Source organism: Melozone crissalis, unplaced genomic scaffold (genome assembly GCF_028551555.1).
Source record: "Melozone crissalis strain CALT ecotype California unplaced genomic scaffold, PUWL_Pcris_2 ptg000023l_1, whole genome shotgun sequence".
Lineage (NCBI taxonomy): Eukaryota > Metazoa > Chordata > Aves > Passeriformes > Passerellidae > Melozone > Melozone crissalis.
In genome coordinates, this window is record NW_026535801.1 from 30,473,012 (window position 1) to 30,487,831 (window position 14,820).

At 46.0% G+C, this 14,820-nt stretch overlaps 1 protein-coding gene across 1 annotated transcript in view; it reads right to left on the reverse strand.

Annotated features, from left to right (window-relative positions):
- The window catches only part of SEMA5B (semaphorin 5B), a 201,912-nt gene that overhangs the window by 21,828 nt on the left and 165,264 nt on the right, over positions 1–14,820 (reverse strand). Inside the window, exons 15-20 of the mRNA XM_054278238.1 lie at positions 9,578–9,759; positions 6,430–6,573; positions 4,801–4,948; positions 3,336–3,561; positions 2,480–2,698; positions 436–606 (exon numbers count right to left, since the gene is read on the reverse strand). Of these exons, the coding sequence (XP_054134213.1) occupies positions 436–606; positions 2,480–2,698; positions 3,336–3,561; positions 4,801–4,948; positions 6,430–6,573; positions 9,578–9,759 (1,090 nt within the window). The remainder of the gene's footprint in view (positions 1–435; positions 607–2,479; positions 2,699–3,335; positions 3,562–4,800; positions 4,949–6,429; positions 6,574–9,577; positions 9,760–14,820) is intronic.

The window sequence follows — 14,820 nt, forward strand, 5'->3', positions numbered from 1 at the left end:
TACACAAATCTAAACCCTGTCCTCTGAGTTGTAGCACATGCTGATCTGTTGTCTGTGAAACAAAAAGGAAGGACTGTCCTTCAGCAAATGTACAGATTGCTGCCTCATGACTCCTTTTGTTTGTCAGGTCAACTTCCACATTGAAGAACCAAGTTCTTGCTTTTTCCATTACTTGAAAGAGATTAACCATTAGCAAAATTTTACTTGACCAGCACCAGAATGCCAGAGCAATGGCCAGTGAACACACAAAGAGGAAGGAGTTCCACTGCAGTTGATACTGGGATGTCTCCTTATCCCCTGGCTCAACAGACATTGAATAAATGTCCAAAAAACTTGTAACTGGTGGTGTTTCTGATTGTTTTTTAAACATTTTGCAGCTGTGCCTTGCTCCCACCAGCCTGGAAGCCAGCTGGAGCAGGGATGAGGAGCGGCTACCTTGGCAGGGGTGTGTGTTGCAGAGCGCCTCCTCGGTGTGCAGCCCGATGCAGATGTCCTCCCCGCTGGACGGAGCTGGGTTGGTGCAGGTCCGCGTGCGCTGGTAGTGCCCACCCCCACAGGTGGCTGAGCAGTGAGACCAGGGAGTCCAGCAAGACCACGAGCCTTTCACTGGAGGACATTGAAAAGCAGACAGGTAGAGGCCATTGGTTACTCCTATCACTGTGACAAAGCTGGACATCCCCAGTGTCTCACCTTGCACATCCACCCTGCCCACACTAGCTAGCAGTTTCCTGCACCCCAGGACATTTGGGCCTGACAACAAGAACTTCACATCAAGAAAGGGTACAAATCCACTTCACTCTGTGGATGCAGAATGAAATCTATGCAGAAAAAGACTCTGCATCATAAAGTGCATCATAAAGAAACTATTCTTTGTTGTAGTCATTAATATTCACTGAAATATTCTACTCCAGTCTATTCCTTTCCTTTTCATAAAACAGCATTGCTGCTACTATTATTATTATTATTATTATTATTATTATTATTATTACTATTACTATTTCTACTACTAGGACTACTATGTTGTCTCCTGAAACTTCATAGCAACAGCAGATTTACTTGGGAAAAAAGCGCTGTAGCACCGAAGTTGAGCTTATATGGCACCTTTCTGTGGGAGGCCCAAGTCCTCTAGTTCCAGCCTTCAGGAAACAGCAACTCAGAGGCTTTATTTATTGACCCTGCGCATTGCAGGGGTTTTGAACTAGGTGACCTTTAAAAGGTCCCTTCCAGCCCAAACCACTCTATGATCTAAGCGTAACCCCATAAGAGTTTAATAATAAAACTAGGGAGGAACGTAAGATCCTTGAATCCCCCACCCCCCACCCACTAAACTGCCTGGTTTGCAGATCCACATGCCATTAATTCAGAAGAAAATAACCTGATGACTTAGAGCAAAATAAACCCAGGATTTGTGTATACACATTGAGTGAGGCAGGGAAGAAGGGAGACACAGAGAAATAGTAATCATGCACTCAGAACAGATTGTAAAACATCAGAGTGTCTGAGGGGAGAAAACAGCACAGAAAAGGGGCACAGACATTAGTGAAAAAGCCACTGAGAGCTTCCAAAATAGTACTAATAGCTGCCTTTATAGTGCTAGAGTTATTTCCTTTTTATAGGCCATAGAGTGCAATATTTGGCACTCCTGTTATACTCTTGCTGCACATTCTGATCATATCTGCATTTGAATTTTACCTTTGTATTGAATTTTAGAATCATAATAGTACGACTATAATAGAGCATTTTCAAGTGTAGGTCACAAACTACATTGCCAGAGGTAGATAATTGCTGGAACTGCAAAGAGGCAAGGTAATTTGTGTAAGATCACTTAAATTTACTTTAGACAGTTATTACAGAGCAAGGGGAAGGATAAGTGAGAGAGAATACAGTAGTCAGTGGTCTATTACTACTATTCTGGACCAGGAGTGCAACATAAACATGAGGACAAACTCGAAAACCAGGAAACCAGGCAAGAATACTCCCTGCTGGCTGTGCAGGAAATGGTAACTGATGTCAAGAGTAGATGCCCATCGCAAGAACAATACGTAAGCAGGAGAGGGGGAAGAAATAAGTGTTCACAAGAAGAACCACCACATCAAGCATCTCTATACAGTATTAAGCCACATTTATTGTCTGCCTTCTCATCATGGAGCAGATGCACCATGATGCCCTCCACTGGATGGAGCATCAAATCTTCCTGAAGCAAAGGATTGCTACAAGCCACCATACTACTTCCTCTAGAGGATGTGGCTGTGTTACCCTCTGAGCCGAGGTGAAACCTAAGTCAGCACTAAAAATAACATATGCGGGTCATTACAATAACTTTAAAAAACATAAGGAAAAATCCCCCAAATTAAAAAAAAAAAAGAAAAAAAAAAGAAGGCAGCTTAGAAATACTGATTCTGTGGTTGTTGTTGTTGCTCTACCACTAAGATTTAGGAAAACACCTCTGAATTTCATGCAGGAAGATGATCATGGTTACCTGGGCAGGGGTGAGGATTGCAGTCTTGGTACTCCATCGCTGACCCCACACAGGGCAAGCCACCATTTTTAGGTTCAGGGTTTGTGCATGTTCTCTTCCTGATTCTAAAGCCCAGCTCACAATCCCTGGAGCAGGAAGACCAGGCCCCCCAAAAGGACCAGCCCCCATTGATAATCCGTGCAGAGGTCTTACCAGTCTTGAGGAGGTCATCAACAAGAGCTTCAAGGAAAACAAACAAGACACCAAGATCCCAAATTAGTAATTTGCTGAGCTTTTAAAAAGGGGTTCAACTTATGAATAAAATCAGGATCTATGTGCCCTGCAGAATAGTTTCTGTTGAAATCCCTTGGCAAGAGGGTTTTTTTTTCCCAGAGCTACAGCTAAACTAGATAGAAAAAGAAATTTGTAGGCATACAAACTGAGTCTGCTTGTAACCTTGATAAATCACCTCCCTGGGCAGCAAATTGTGGCAGTCCAGGCTGTGCCCTCAAGATGCTGCCTTGCATCACAGCAGTCCTGCAGGCAACAACCTGAGAAACAGTGCGCAAGGGGAGAAAGAAAAGACACACTGTCCTGAGAACAGCTCTTCTCTTCTTTACACCCTCATTACTCGCCTGTTGTCTTTGGGGCAGCCTAGCAGGAGCAACAACAAATCTACACACTGCCATAAGCACAGAGTTCACGTGTGTATACGTGTGTCACGGGGCACTCCCCATCCCTGCCCCTCTGCAGTGACACCAGTCGTACGTGTTGACACTACTGCAGCCACAGTCAGGGGCTTGTTGTTCCGAGAGCACCTCCCTTGCACTGCCCCGCCTAGGCCTGCCCCAGGGTCCCTGTGAGCTGCAGGACGTACAGTCAGTGTCACACACTGCAGAGCCATCGTTGGGGCAGAAGCGACTCTCGGTTTTCTTCCTCCCGAACTGCAGCTCGTGGGGGTCGGACAGCTGAGCCCGGCATGTGTAGCGGAAGCGCTGCTCCTGGCGGGCCCCATTCTGGGTGATGTTGACAGGCATCCACGGGGTCCAGGGGGTGTTCCTGCGCACCTCTGGGCAGCTCTCCGGGTTGCAGGTCTTGTATTCCTGCCAAGAAGGAAAACCGCTCCCTCCTTACTTACTAAACAGCAGCAGCCTAACTGGCAGAGGCTTATTTACACTTCAGAAAATAACGGGGGTACTCCCTGGATCTCAAACAGTCCCCATCCACCTTATCTGACCTCACAGGAACAAAATGTGGTGATTATGGAGGCAGTGTGCTACATAGGTGGACCTCAAGGGTAAACTGCGCTTGCTATTTTTATGTCTCCCTCAGGTTTGTGTTTCTTTGCTGACTCAAAGTCCTGTGGGGCTTCAACAGCCTGGTTCATTATCGGCAGGAGAATAATTCTGGCAAGAGATAATAATAACAGCAAACAAGTTTTCTGCTCTGACCCTGAGATGCTCTTCTCAGGTCAGCCTAGAGAAGCCTCAAGAGGACAAGATGTCAGTAAGGTCTATTCCTTGAAAGTTTATAATTTTATTTTTAATAGTAGGGTTTAGAGTAGATATTTTACAGCTATTTTTGTTTGGTTGGCTTTTCAAACTCTCTAGTGAAGGTTATGAACCATTTGCCATCCTTGATCTAGAGCAGCCATTGAGCACACACAGCATTCTGGCTAGCTGGGAATGGGGGATTCAAGGGTTTTACAATTCTCATCACTAATGGGAGGAATTCCAGTGACAAACATTTGTGTTCTTGATTTAAAATAACTAAATAAACAACCCTCTTCTGGCAGAGGGGAAGAAATGTAATGCTTCAGGACTTCATGATTCTACTGTAAATGCCAAATATCTTGGTAAGAAATGGAAGATTCCAGATCAAACCTGCTTACACTGAAATGAAGCCCCACACAACCAATTAATATGGCTGCATGAAACAGCTGCTGGAACAGCAATGGGAAAGTAAAGAGAACAAATGGGGTGTTGGACCTGTTGTTTACTCAAGTGTGACAGTGCAACTCATTTTTGATGTGTGTGTGGCCTCCTTGACTCAACAGGATCATCCTTGGGAGTGGGACAGAAGAAAAGAGCATGTCTAGAGCTTTCACGTAAAGGATTTGATATCAGCCTACAGAGGCCTAAGGAAGAACTCTGTACACAAGTGTGTCCCTAAATATGCCACCCCTCTGTTTCCAAGTTCATATCAGCATCCTCTGAACTTGACACAACATTTTCTTCTTGCTTGAGAAATAAAACCACAATGGAGAGAGAAGCTAAATACCCCATTCCTCAATGCTACTGTCAATAAGTGCCCCTCATGCAATGTCAGTAAATAATACATACCACAGCACAGCCTGGACATGTGTTTCCATTTTCACAGGACCTCTGCCTTGAATGAATCCCTCCGCCACAATTCACGCTACATTTATTCCAGGGTCCCCAGGAAGACCAAAAAATCGGTAATGGACATGGATTGTTCTCATTACAGAATCTGAAAGAAGAAAGTGCATTGCTTAAAAAACTCCGTGTCAGCACATCCAAGGGAGGAAACGGTGTGGGACGCAAGACTGCACACTGCATTTGGGCACAACTGATGCATGCACAGAGCCAGCAGTGGCTGACACAACATCAGATTAGCAATATTCCTGTCCATGGAGAGGAATGTAGCCTTTGTACCAAATGGGAGTGGTTAATCAGGCTAAGCTCGTTGGAGTAAATGGTTGAGATCAGGTTTTCTGAAGTGCGCTGTCTCAAAACTTTTCCACAAACACTGAGTCCACAAAAGAGCTCATAAATTGATGCCCAAGTGTCACAAAGAGAGAGTGGATAGCAAATATTCTAAATAGGATGACTGGTGGGAGGACAACTCAACAGAGATCACTAATGTCACACCTGTCACTAATAGCAGGTACTAAACACCTCACAATCCTCTTTTTACACAATCTGGCTTTTACTGCTGCCTCAGCCCTAAGAAGCTAGAGTTTGCAACTGGATCCTATGTGCATCTAAAGGCAAACCCTAAGTGAATGCTATTTCATGTTCTGTGTCAAAAGTAACTGTGATTTTGTTCATCTTTTTAATCAATATTGTTCTCAAATTTAATCAGATAGAACTGCAACTGACTCAGAGGTAGTCTTTAAACCCAAAAAGGACTGTTGTGAATGGACACAAATCAAACCAAACATTAAAAGGTCTTGAAACATGGAAGTTAAATGAATTGCTCTTTTTATTCTGAGAAATGCAGAGACATATGTCTTAGTGACCACTCAAGGGACAAGCAACAGCCTGTTGCCAAGTACAGGTGACCTTTAATGAAATGTCAGGCCTGGAAGGAAGTTGGGATGCCCTGAAGCATGTATTTCATGAGGGGCCAAGCTGGAAGAAGGGTTATAGTGCAGATGGCTCTGTAGGTTCAGAAAGTACTAGGTTTTTAGTAATTTTGTGTGAAATTTTCATAGTTTAGAGGGGAAAAAAGATGTTTTTCTGATACCATACCCTGCAACAACTCAAGCCTGAATCTGTGAGTTAAGCAGTATTTTGCCCTGAACTGCTTTTGGAGCATCAGCACAAGTAATAGATACTTGGAAATGGTGCAACTGGCAGTGAGCTGCACATACTCAGCTGCCACTCCAGGGATGGATCAGAATGGATCAGAATGGAGTGACTGTGTCCATAAACTCTACAGTGCCAAGCAGGCACAGCTTCTGCCTTTGGGGAGGAGGTCAGCCCTCTGTGTGGGACAGGAATACCTGCAGAGGTCTGAAGGGTCCAACTTGGGAGTGAGGGCAGTTCTCAAGTGTCTGATGTTCACAGGCTCACTGAAAGAGGGTGTCCATGCACATACGCAGCCGCATCCCTCCCATGCTCCAGGATTGCTTCCACTCTGCACTTTGAGCCCAACAGCCTCAATCTGCCTTCCCAGCACCACTACAGCCACAGGACTGAGCACAGAGCATCATGGCCAGCCCTTACCTTTCCTCCCTGCTCTGTCCAACGCAGACCCTGCCCCCGTACCGGGGAGCGGGATTGCTGCAGGAGCGCTGCCGGACCTGGAAGCCGATCCCACAGGAGGTGCTGCATGGGGCCCAGGAAGACCACGGTGTCCAAGCGCCATTTCTAGCAAAAAGGGTGAGAGAGAACAACTATGGGAGAAGTGTTGAACTCATGGGAGAATAGATCATTCATTTCAACCAGTCTTTGTATTGGGGGAGTTTTTTAAAAGGGATTTTCAAAAGTGCCTAGCAGTGGCCTAACTTTCCTCCCTTTGAAGTCTCTAAGAATTGGAAAGGAAGACAACTAAGCCAATGCTGAATGATTTTCAAAATGTCTCCTAGGATTTACTGGGCAATAGCGCGGTTAGTGTAATTTTCATTGACTATTCCCCATCATCTTACCCATGTATCATAACCCTGCTCTTCTGACCCACTGGCTTATCCCAAAGTTGTATGTTCCAAACTCTTCTGCACAAAGAGTTCTGTTTTTAAGGATCACAAATGCCAGTTGTGCTGAACGATGTAAAAAACCTATCCTCTGCTAATTCAGTAGGTACTGATGCTTTAAATCTTTTACAGCAACACCACTGCCAGCTCCCATGTTTTTATCACAAACCTCATAATATCTTGTGTTTTCCTAAAGCCTTCAGCATTGAATCCTATTAAGTGGAAATCTGAAATTTCATTAAAAATAACAATAATTGCCTCTAGCTTTCAGGGCCGCCTGCAGACGTCACTGTAGTGTGACCTTAAATCTGTAGCAACCAGAGGCAATTAAGAGCTCAGAGGCAGGATCGAGTTTCATGGTTTAATGAGTGATCACATCTCTGCTGAACAGTGGTAACACAGCCTGAAGCCAGGGTGATGTAAAACCGCCCAGTTCACACCTCAGCGCTGGAGACATTGGCAAAGCTCCTGTGAAAGGCTGAGCACGTGTAGGTGCCTAAACATGTGCTTACACAGAAGCCAACATTTTCATCTTTAAAATCTTGCATCTATTAAAGCTCACCTTCCTCTGATTTGGCAGCACTGGACCTTGAAGCAGGAGAGGAGGAACCATATCTCATCCATTCTGTGCTGCAGGTTTCATTTCATATGGAGCCAGTGGTAATGCTCTGTCTTATAAAACTGCCTAATCTTGACACTTCAGTGCCGTAAGCCAAAAAATATCTTTCCTTGGGTGTGTTTTTTTATAAAGAAAAATCTTTCCAAAAAATCTAGTCAAAAAACAACTCAGGTGCTCTCTGACTCTTGAAAGCTAAGCTTGAAAACAGATGTTAATTTTCAAAGCATTTACTGAACTAATAACACTGCTGGCAAGAAGTATTTTCTGGCATAGCACCAATCAGGGCAGAGGATGAAAGTTAAAACCCACACTGCCCTTCACAGGTTTTGTATTTTTTATCAACTCTTGCCTGTTCTTGGCAGCTTTATTTCAGAACCCTGTTAGATCCTTCCCCCCTCCTCTTCTTGTTCTCTTATCCTTCTCCCTCTCTCCCTTTCCCTCTCCCACCACAAACAAGGTCAAAGAACAAGAAATCCACTCATATAAAAATTCTACTATTCCATATTATTCTGCCATGTTTTAAACTACCTACTACCTCCCCACTCTTTAACCCAAAAGAATGATTATATGTAAAATAATGAGAAAAAAAATCAAATGGAAGGTTGCTGTTACTGCTGCAAAAAGGGCAAGTAATTTCCCCTAAAGAAATCCTCAAAACCCCAACAATTCTCAACATCCATTTGTGTTTCAGGATTTTTAACAGAAATAAAGAAACCTTCCACTTTCAGATCTCCAGCTTTTTAATAGAACTCATCTTTAAACATCCTACTCCCTCTTTGCAGAAAGAAATCTCAATGCCATATGAAGTCAATTAAAGGAAATTTGAGGGCTGAAGCGGATGTAAGATGACCAGATGTCCCTATTTTTCAAACCACGCTGTTTTCGTATGTCTTAAGATTGAATAATCTGTTTTTCATTCCCTTCTTAGAAGCTGTTCCTGCCTTAAGAGGCATCAGAGCAGTGCTGAGAAATCCATCCCAGTGGCATGTTTTCCATTTGTCACTGACAGAGAAAGCCTGCTTGGGAAAGGCTTTGCTCAGTCCACAGTGGCAACACAGGGGTAGGAATGACTGCACACCTTTTGGGCAACACAGCCCATAACTGCAAGGAGAAATGCCAATTAAAACATGAGTATTGCTGGATTTTTGGTGCCAAGGCCAGCACTGATCTCCAGGGATGAGTCAAGAGACAGCTGTCCTTAATGGAATGAATGTTTACGGAGAAGATAAAGTAGATAAAAACTATATTGACCCAATATTTACCAAAATCCTGTCTGCCCCCACCCTGATTAAATAGTGCTTACACTACTGCATCATCTTCCCTTGAGTCATGACATGATGTGGTCTGAGGGTGGTGGGGCACCACAGACACAAACACCATGGCTATGTTTGGGCACCCTACAGGAGGACATTTAGCTTCCATACTGCCAGAGCTGAGCTTCAGGCTCCCATGGGCAGGCAGTGCTTTGGCCCCAGCTGAGCTGCCTGTGCTGTTCCAGCACCATCCTGGCAGCCATTTCCCACACCTGCTGGCTGCCAGAGGATGAGCCAGAGGATGAGGAGCTGCTCTCACCTGCACAGCAGGCAGCCTGTGCTGCAGACAGGTCACAGACTCACAGAACAAGGAAAACAAGGAGCTAGGCTCAGCCCTGTCCTTACAAATGTTGCTCTGAAGGAGCTCTGCTTGGTTTTGGCAAAGTGGCCTTGGAACCCAAGCTCTGAAAAATTATGAGCTTATTGATTTTTTTAGTCTGCTATTCAGCTGGCTGACAGCTACCTCTGCCTTACTCATCTCCTCCTGGATGGGTGACTACTCACTGTACAGGTGAAGGAAACCAAGGCACAGTATAGTGTACAGTAATTTGGAGTGTTCATCTTCCAAGAGCTTTGCCTGAGGGCCCTTCACTCAGAGCGCTTGGGTTTCTTCATTTTACTCTAACTTCAAGCTGGACCTCACACACCTCACACTGGCTGGGATACAATGGCATGGTCACAAGGAAGGAGCTAAGCTGTGGACACACACAACTCTTGCTCCCTTGAGAAGCACAAAGATGCTGAGGTACCTTGAACAATTTGCGACCTCAATCCTGGCCCCTTCACAGCTGCGACCTCCACAGCGAGGACGAGGGCTGTCACATGAACGTGACCTACACATGCAGGAGCCTGTGCTGTCCCCATCTGAGTGCTCACACAGTTGCCATGGGGACCAAGGCCCCAATCTTCCATTTGTTGTCAGGTTTTTCACCTAATTTTAAGAGAAAAAAAAAGTCATTAATAGCAAGTTTACATTTCTGGAGACAGGCCCACAATAGAAATGCCAAACAAAGCTGCCGGGGGGATTAGGATGCATCTTAGATGGGAGCTGTCTGTGCTTGTGAGCAGGATTCACAACAGAGCGTTGTTTTCAGACAATGCCACATCAATATTTACCCTCCAAATTCCACGCTGCATACCTAACATGTGCACACAGGCATCGAGCCGACCCAGCCAGCACCACACCAGGAGCAACATCCATCTGCCACACCACACAACCACCACGCTCCCTGCTCCACACTGCACAGATTCAGCCTTTCAAGCAACACCGTGGCCAGTACTGACTGACCCCACTCCATCATACTCCAGCCTCTGCAGGGCTTCCTGCAGGGCATTTTCCAAGTTAGTGTTCCTATAACCATAGTGACCAGCTGAGAGGCCTTGCTGCGTTGGTGCTGCCCAAACCTGCAGTAACAATTATTTCCCTTTCTAAACTGAGGCACAGCCTAAATGGCTGGAAAAAAAAAAAAAAAGGGGACATGATGGTGACTAGTATTAATGCTGAGGATCACATAGTCACAAACAGAGTAAGAATTCATCTCAAGACAATTTATAGACCAGACTATGCTGCTATCTGTTCCCTCTGCCCTTTGCTTCATGCCTGCACAGCCCTGAACAGGCTGGGACTTGACAGCTTTCTGCACACTGTAGTGAAGGAAAAACACAGTAGTACTAGCAGACCAAGAGCATGAGAAACAGAACTGTTTCAGGGCTGTGACAACCCTCCAGCAGACAGGGTGTCAGAGCTTGCTCTCCATTTGCTTAACCAGTGCTTCCAGGGGAGCCCTAAGCCGAGGGCTGGGAGACCAGATTGCTGGGGCCTTTGCCCCCAAGGCTGTGTGGAGAGGATGTGAGCAACTTGCTTCTCCTGGAATCCCTCCTGGACACTACTGCCTTCTTGTGCCCACTCCACCGCTACTGCAAAATCCTGCAGCCCAAGACCATGTCTTGAAAGCTTCCCTGAACACCCCTGTCCTGGCATCCCCTCTGCTACTGACCTGAGAAACACGATGCAGAAAGGGATTGGTGCTGGCCCTGCCTGCCTACAGCTACTCCCTTGTAAGAGCACAGCACCATGATGCACTTCTGCCCTGCTGGCTCCCCCCATGCTCCCCACCCCATGCCCCATCCCAAAGTGCCAGGCAGATGGCACAGATGGTGGTGCCTGCAAGCAGCTCATGCCTATGGGGTGACCCATGTGGTGGTGGGGTGCTCAGCACGGGGTAAGGCCTCTGGCAAAGGCAGCACTGGATTTGGCCTCAGTGTTGCATGCAACGAAGGGTGAAGGCAGGAAGAGGTTGGGTCTCTGGCAAGCAGCCCTGGCCCCAGATCTGAGCCAGCTACCCTGACAAACCCCACAGTGCCATGCTCCACTGAGCCCTGCTGCCAGCAGGATCAGTCCCCTGGGCTGCCCCAGAGGGGAATGATTGTCCCTGCTTTACAGACAAGTAAACCAAGGCACGGAAGGGCTGTGAGTCTGCTCAGCAGTCATGCAGGGAGCCAACCACAGCCAGGGGAGGAGTGCTTCCCAGCATTCATCCTCTGAAACATGCTGCTCTGTGCTTATTCTCCACGATTGGCACTACGTTAAACACTCCGAATGTACCTCTGGTGGGTTGTCATCTTCCCCTCTCACCCATCTACAGCAGCATCAAAAATATGCAGCAGTGGCATGGAAGCAATTTAGATCTGATGCTGCACTCCTCAGGCTGCAGCTGGGGGTTTCAGGCATCTGCTGTAAGCCTTTGTTTGCAATATATTATCATGTAGTTGTAAAAATTTGCTCTGGGCTGAAGGTTACAAGGCAAGATGCCCACAGAGGAGATCATGGAGCTTTGTTGTTGTTGAATTTGCTGTTTTAAACATTGTTTAAAAATCAGTACAGTTGGGTTTCTAGAGGTTGGAGTGGGGGAATCAAAATAAGTACTTTGAGGTACTTAATACTAGATTTTTATCTCATTTTCCTCCTGCCTTAGAAAAGTCATAATCCAAGTATTGGATCATTTCTATTCATTTTTGAGCCAGAAAGCCTTGCTGATTCCAGCAGGGAGTTCTGTTCTGAAATCAATGGGATGATGTGGCCCGTGGCATCAATTAAAAAAAAAAAAAAAGGCAAATAATCATTGGCTCATAAGTGATACTGGGAAACAACCCAAAAATTAAACAAATAAGCAACCATAACCAAAGTGCTGAGATTTATAAACATGTCACACTGTGAGTGTGGGAAGTTTTTATACTTAAGAAATTACATATGGATTATCATTCCATCTTTAAATCCACAAAAATATCTTCAAAAGAGTAAACTTAGGAAGTGGTATAAAAACCCATATGCACTGATCTTTTTCAGGAATACCTTTATAAGACAAATCCTTTGAAGCCTACACAGTGCCCATCAGGCAGAGAGGACATCTTTAAAAACACATCTGATCAAATGCCCTTCTCTCACCTGACAATATTGCCATTTCTGGAATTCTTGTCTTTTTTAAACTGCCGTACTCACATTAAGACCGAATCTTTTTCTTTCTTCCTTGTAGAATCTAAAAGGTCAAGTGCAGGATCTAAAAATTCAGACTGACCACTCCTAATCTCTGCTACTAGGATATTTTCCATATTTATTCAATATTACAGGTGAGACTGGAAGCATTCCTTGTTCCTTCAATTAATCTATTCTTTATCTTGGGATTCAGATATAAACTGCTTATAATTTTGCCAAGCTTTAATTAATCTGGAAGTTGCCATGTTAGCTGTTTGATGAAAGCTAAAATTCTTGCAAAGTTTCAGTCAAACTGCTTAAACCATTCATAAAATCAAATTTAGAGGAAAAGACTGTCCATAAGTTGCAATATTTTCCTTGAAACAGGCTAGTGTTCAGAGCAAGGAACTGAACTTTATGTCCTTGTAACACCTTTTTGCAATTCCCATGAAAAGCCATTCAAAACTGTGCAGAGTATAAAATCACTGGGACATAGGGAAAATTCAGTTTTCTGAGATTCATGGATTTTAATCTCAGCACCCAGACTCTTCTGTGCACAGGAGATGCTTCAGTGAAGGCAAGAGCAGGATCACCCTGAGCACTGCAGCTCTGAGCAGCTGCAGTGTCCACATGAATTGACAGCAGGGTACAAGACACCCAAAAACAGAGTGGGGAAACTGCCACTAATAGCAAGAAAATGAGCTAGCATGGAACAGATGCAATATGAGTAAGATAGGGGTTTGCTGGAAACACAAAGTGGGACTGGGATGAAAACCTGGAAGGAAGATCATTGTTTGGCTCAGGATAAGGAGGATGGTATGTGGGATCTCAGTCTCTCAGAACTGGGGCGCAGGGTGAACTAGACCCCCCCTGGGGGGCTCGGGAGTCCTGGAATGCTGCCAGAAATGTCTGGTGGCTGGACTTTGATCCCACATGGGAGATGACATCAGTATGAGGACGGGAGGATTTCACTGGGGTGAATGGTGAAGGGACAAGTTAATTGGAGTGTGAGATACAGGGTTTAAGATCCCTGAACAGGGGGGTCTAGAGAGGCAAGATGGAGGGATTGGGGCGTGCCCTTCTCCTTCTTCTTCTTCCTCTAGGCCTCCATCTTCTGTGGTGATGTTGGCACTCCGGGATTGGACCTTACTAGGGGAACACTGGTTAAGAAGGGTAGAGGGTATTGGAGAAAAATGATAAATATGGTATACGTAACTCCGGGTATAAAGATAGGTGACCGCCCCAGGGGCTTTCAGTGTGTGCCCATGGCTGACTGCTGAGCAGAACTCTGTCAGGCCAAGAGAAAATCTTTTAGATAAGCAATTAATAAACACCAAGACCAAGAACAAATCTGAAGCTTCCTCTCGTCCTTTCGAACCCGGGGGCCCAAGGCCATCTTTGGGCTTTTCCCCAGACCATCTGAACAGCCCAGAAATCCCGCAATTGGCGTCCGCTGTGCGGGCTATCTCCCACCAAACCTTTCGGGGGGGGGGAAAGCCCTGAAGAGCTGAAGAGCCAAGAGAACAGCACTGATAACTCCAGAGGAGGGAAGCCTGAAGAAAGAAAGAAGAAAAAGAAAAAACCGGCCGGGAGAAGCTGCAAAAATCAGCAGTCACTGAGAAATCCCATCTCTCAGCTTCTGCTGAAGACAACTCGTAGCAGAGCGGCCTGGACTGGGACCAGAAAGGCGCCTCTGATCCATCCCTCGTAATCTGCTGGACGGAGAACAAGGGCCTCCAGACCACGCTGGCGACAGATTCGGTAAGAAGGCCAAAATAATACTATGGGGGCAACACTCTCCCAAGAACAACGGGAAATCTTATCCACCTTACAAAGTGTAGCAGAATTATATACAGAAGGGATCCCAAAGAAAGAATTAAAACAGCTGTTATTATGGGCAAGGCTCAATTACCCACTTGCAGAAACATATCTTTTGTTCGAAGTCGGGTTTTGGCAAGAGATTAATAGGCATTTATATATTTTAGCAACAAAAAAAGATGAGACAGCGTTAAAGCTACTCTCGCCGGCAAGAATCATGTTACAAGGTATTGCAGTCCAGTCTAAAAAACTGGAAAAGCAGCGAGAAGCTGCGGCACCCTCAGAGGAGGGGGCGGAGCGGCAGAGCTCCGGGAAAAAAATTGCTCTGGCTTTGAAAGGCCAGGGGGAAAAGGCTCTCGAAAAAAGAGAGCAGGAAAAAATATTAAAACCCCCGATCAAAAAATGCAACAAACCCCAAGGGCGTCCTGAAACTCCAGAGAGTGTGGAGGAGTCAGGAGCAGAAGGGGGGGAGCAGGAAGATAAGGGATCGGGGGGGGGGCCTGCTCGCGGCGAAAGCGGCGACGCGGCGGCGGCGGCGGGCGCGAGCAGCGCCGGTGAGGATGAGGACACGCCCGCGGAGGGCGAAACTCGCAAAAACCGGGGGATAGACTCACATACCAGCGCGGGGGCGGCGAGCGCGCAAGGCGGGCTGAGGGAAAACGCGCAGCCCCGGAGGGCCGCCGCGGCGGGACGCAGGAGGCG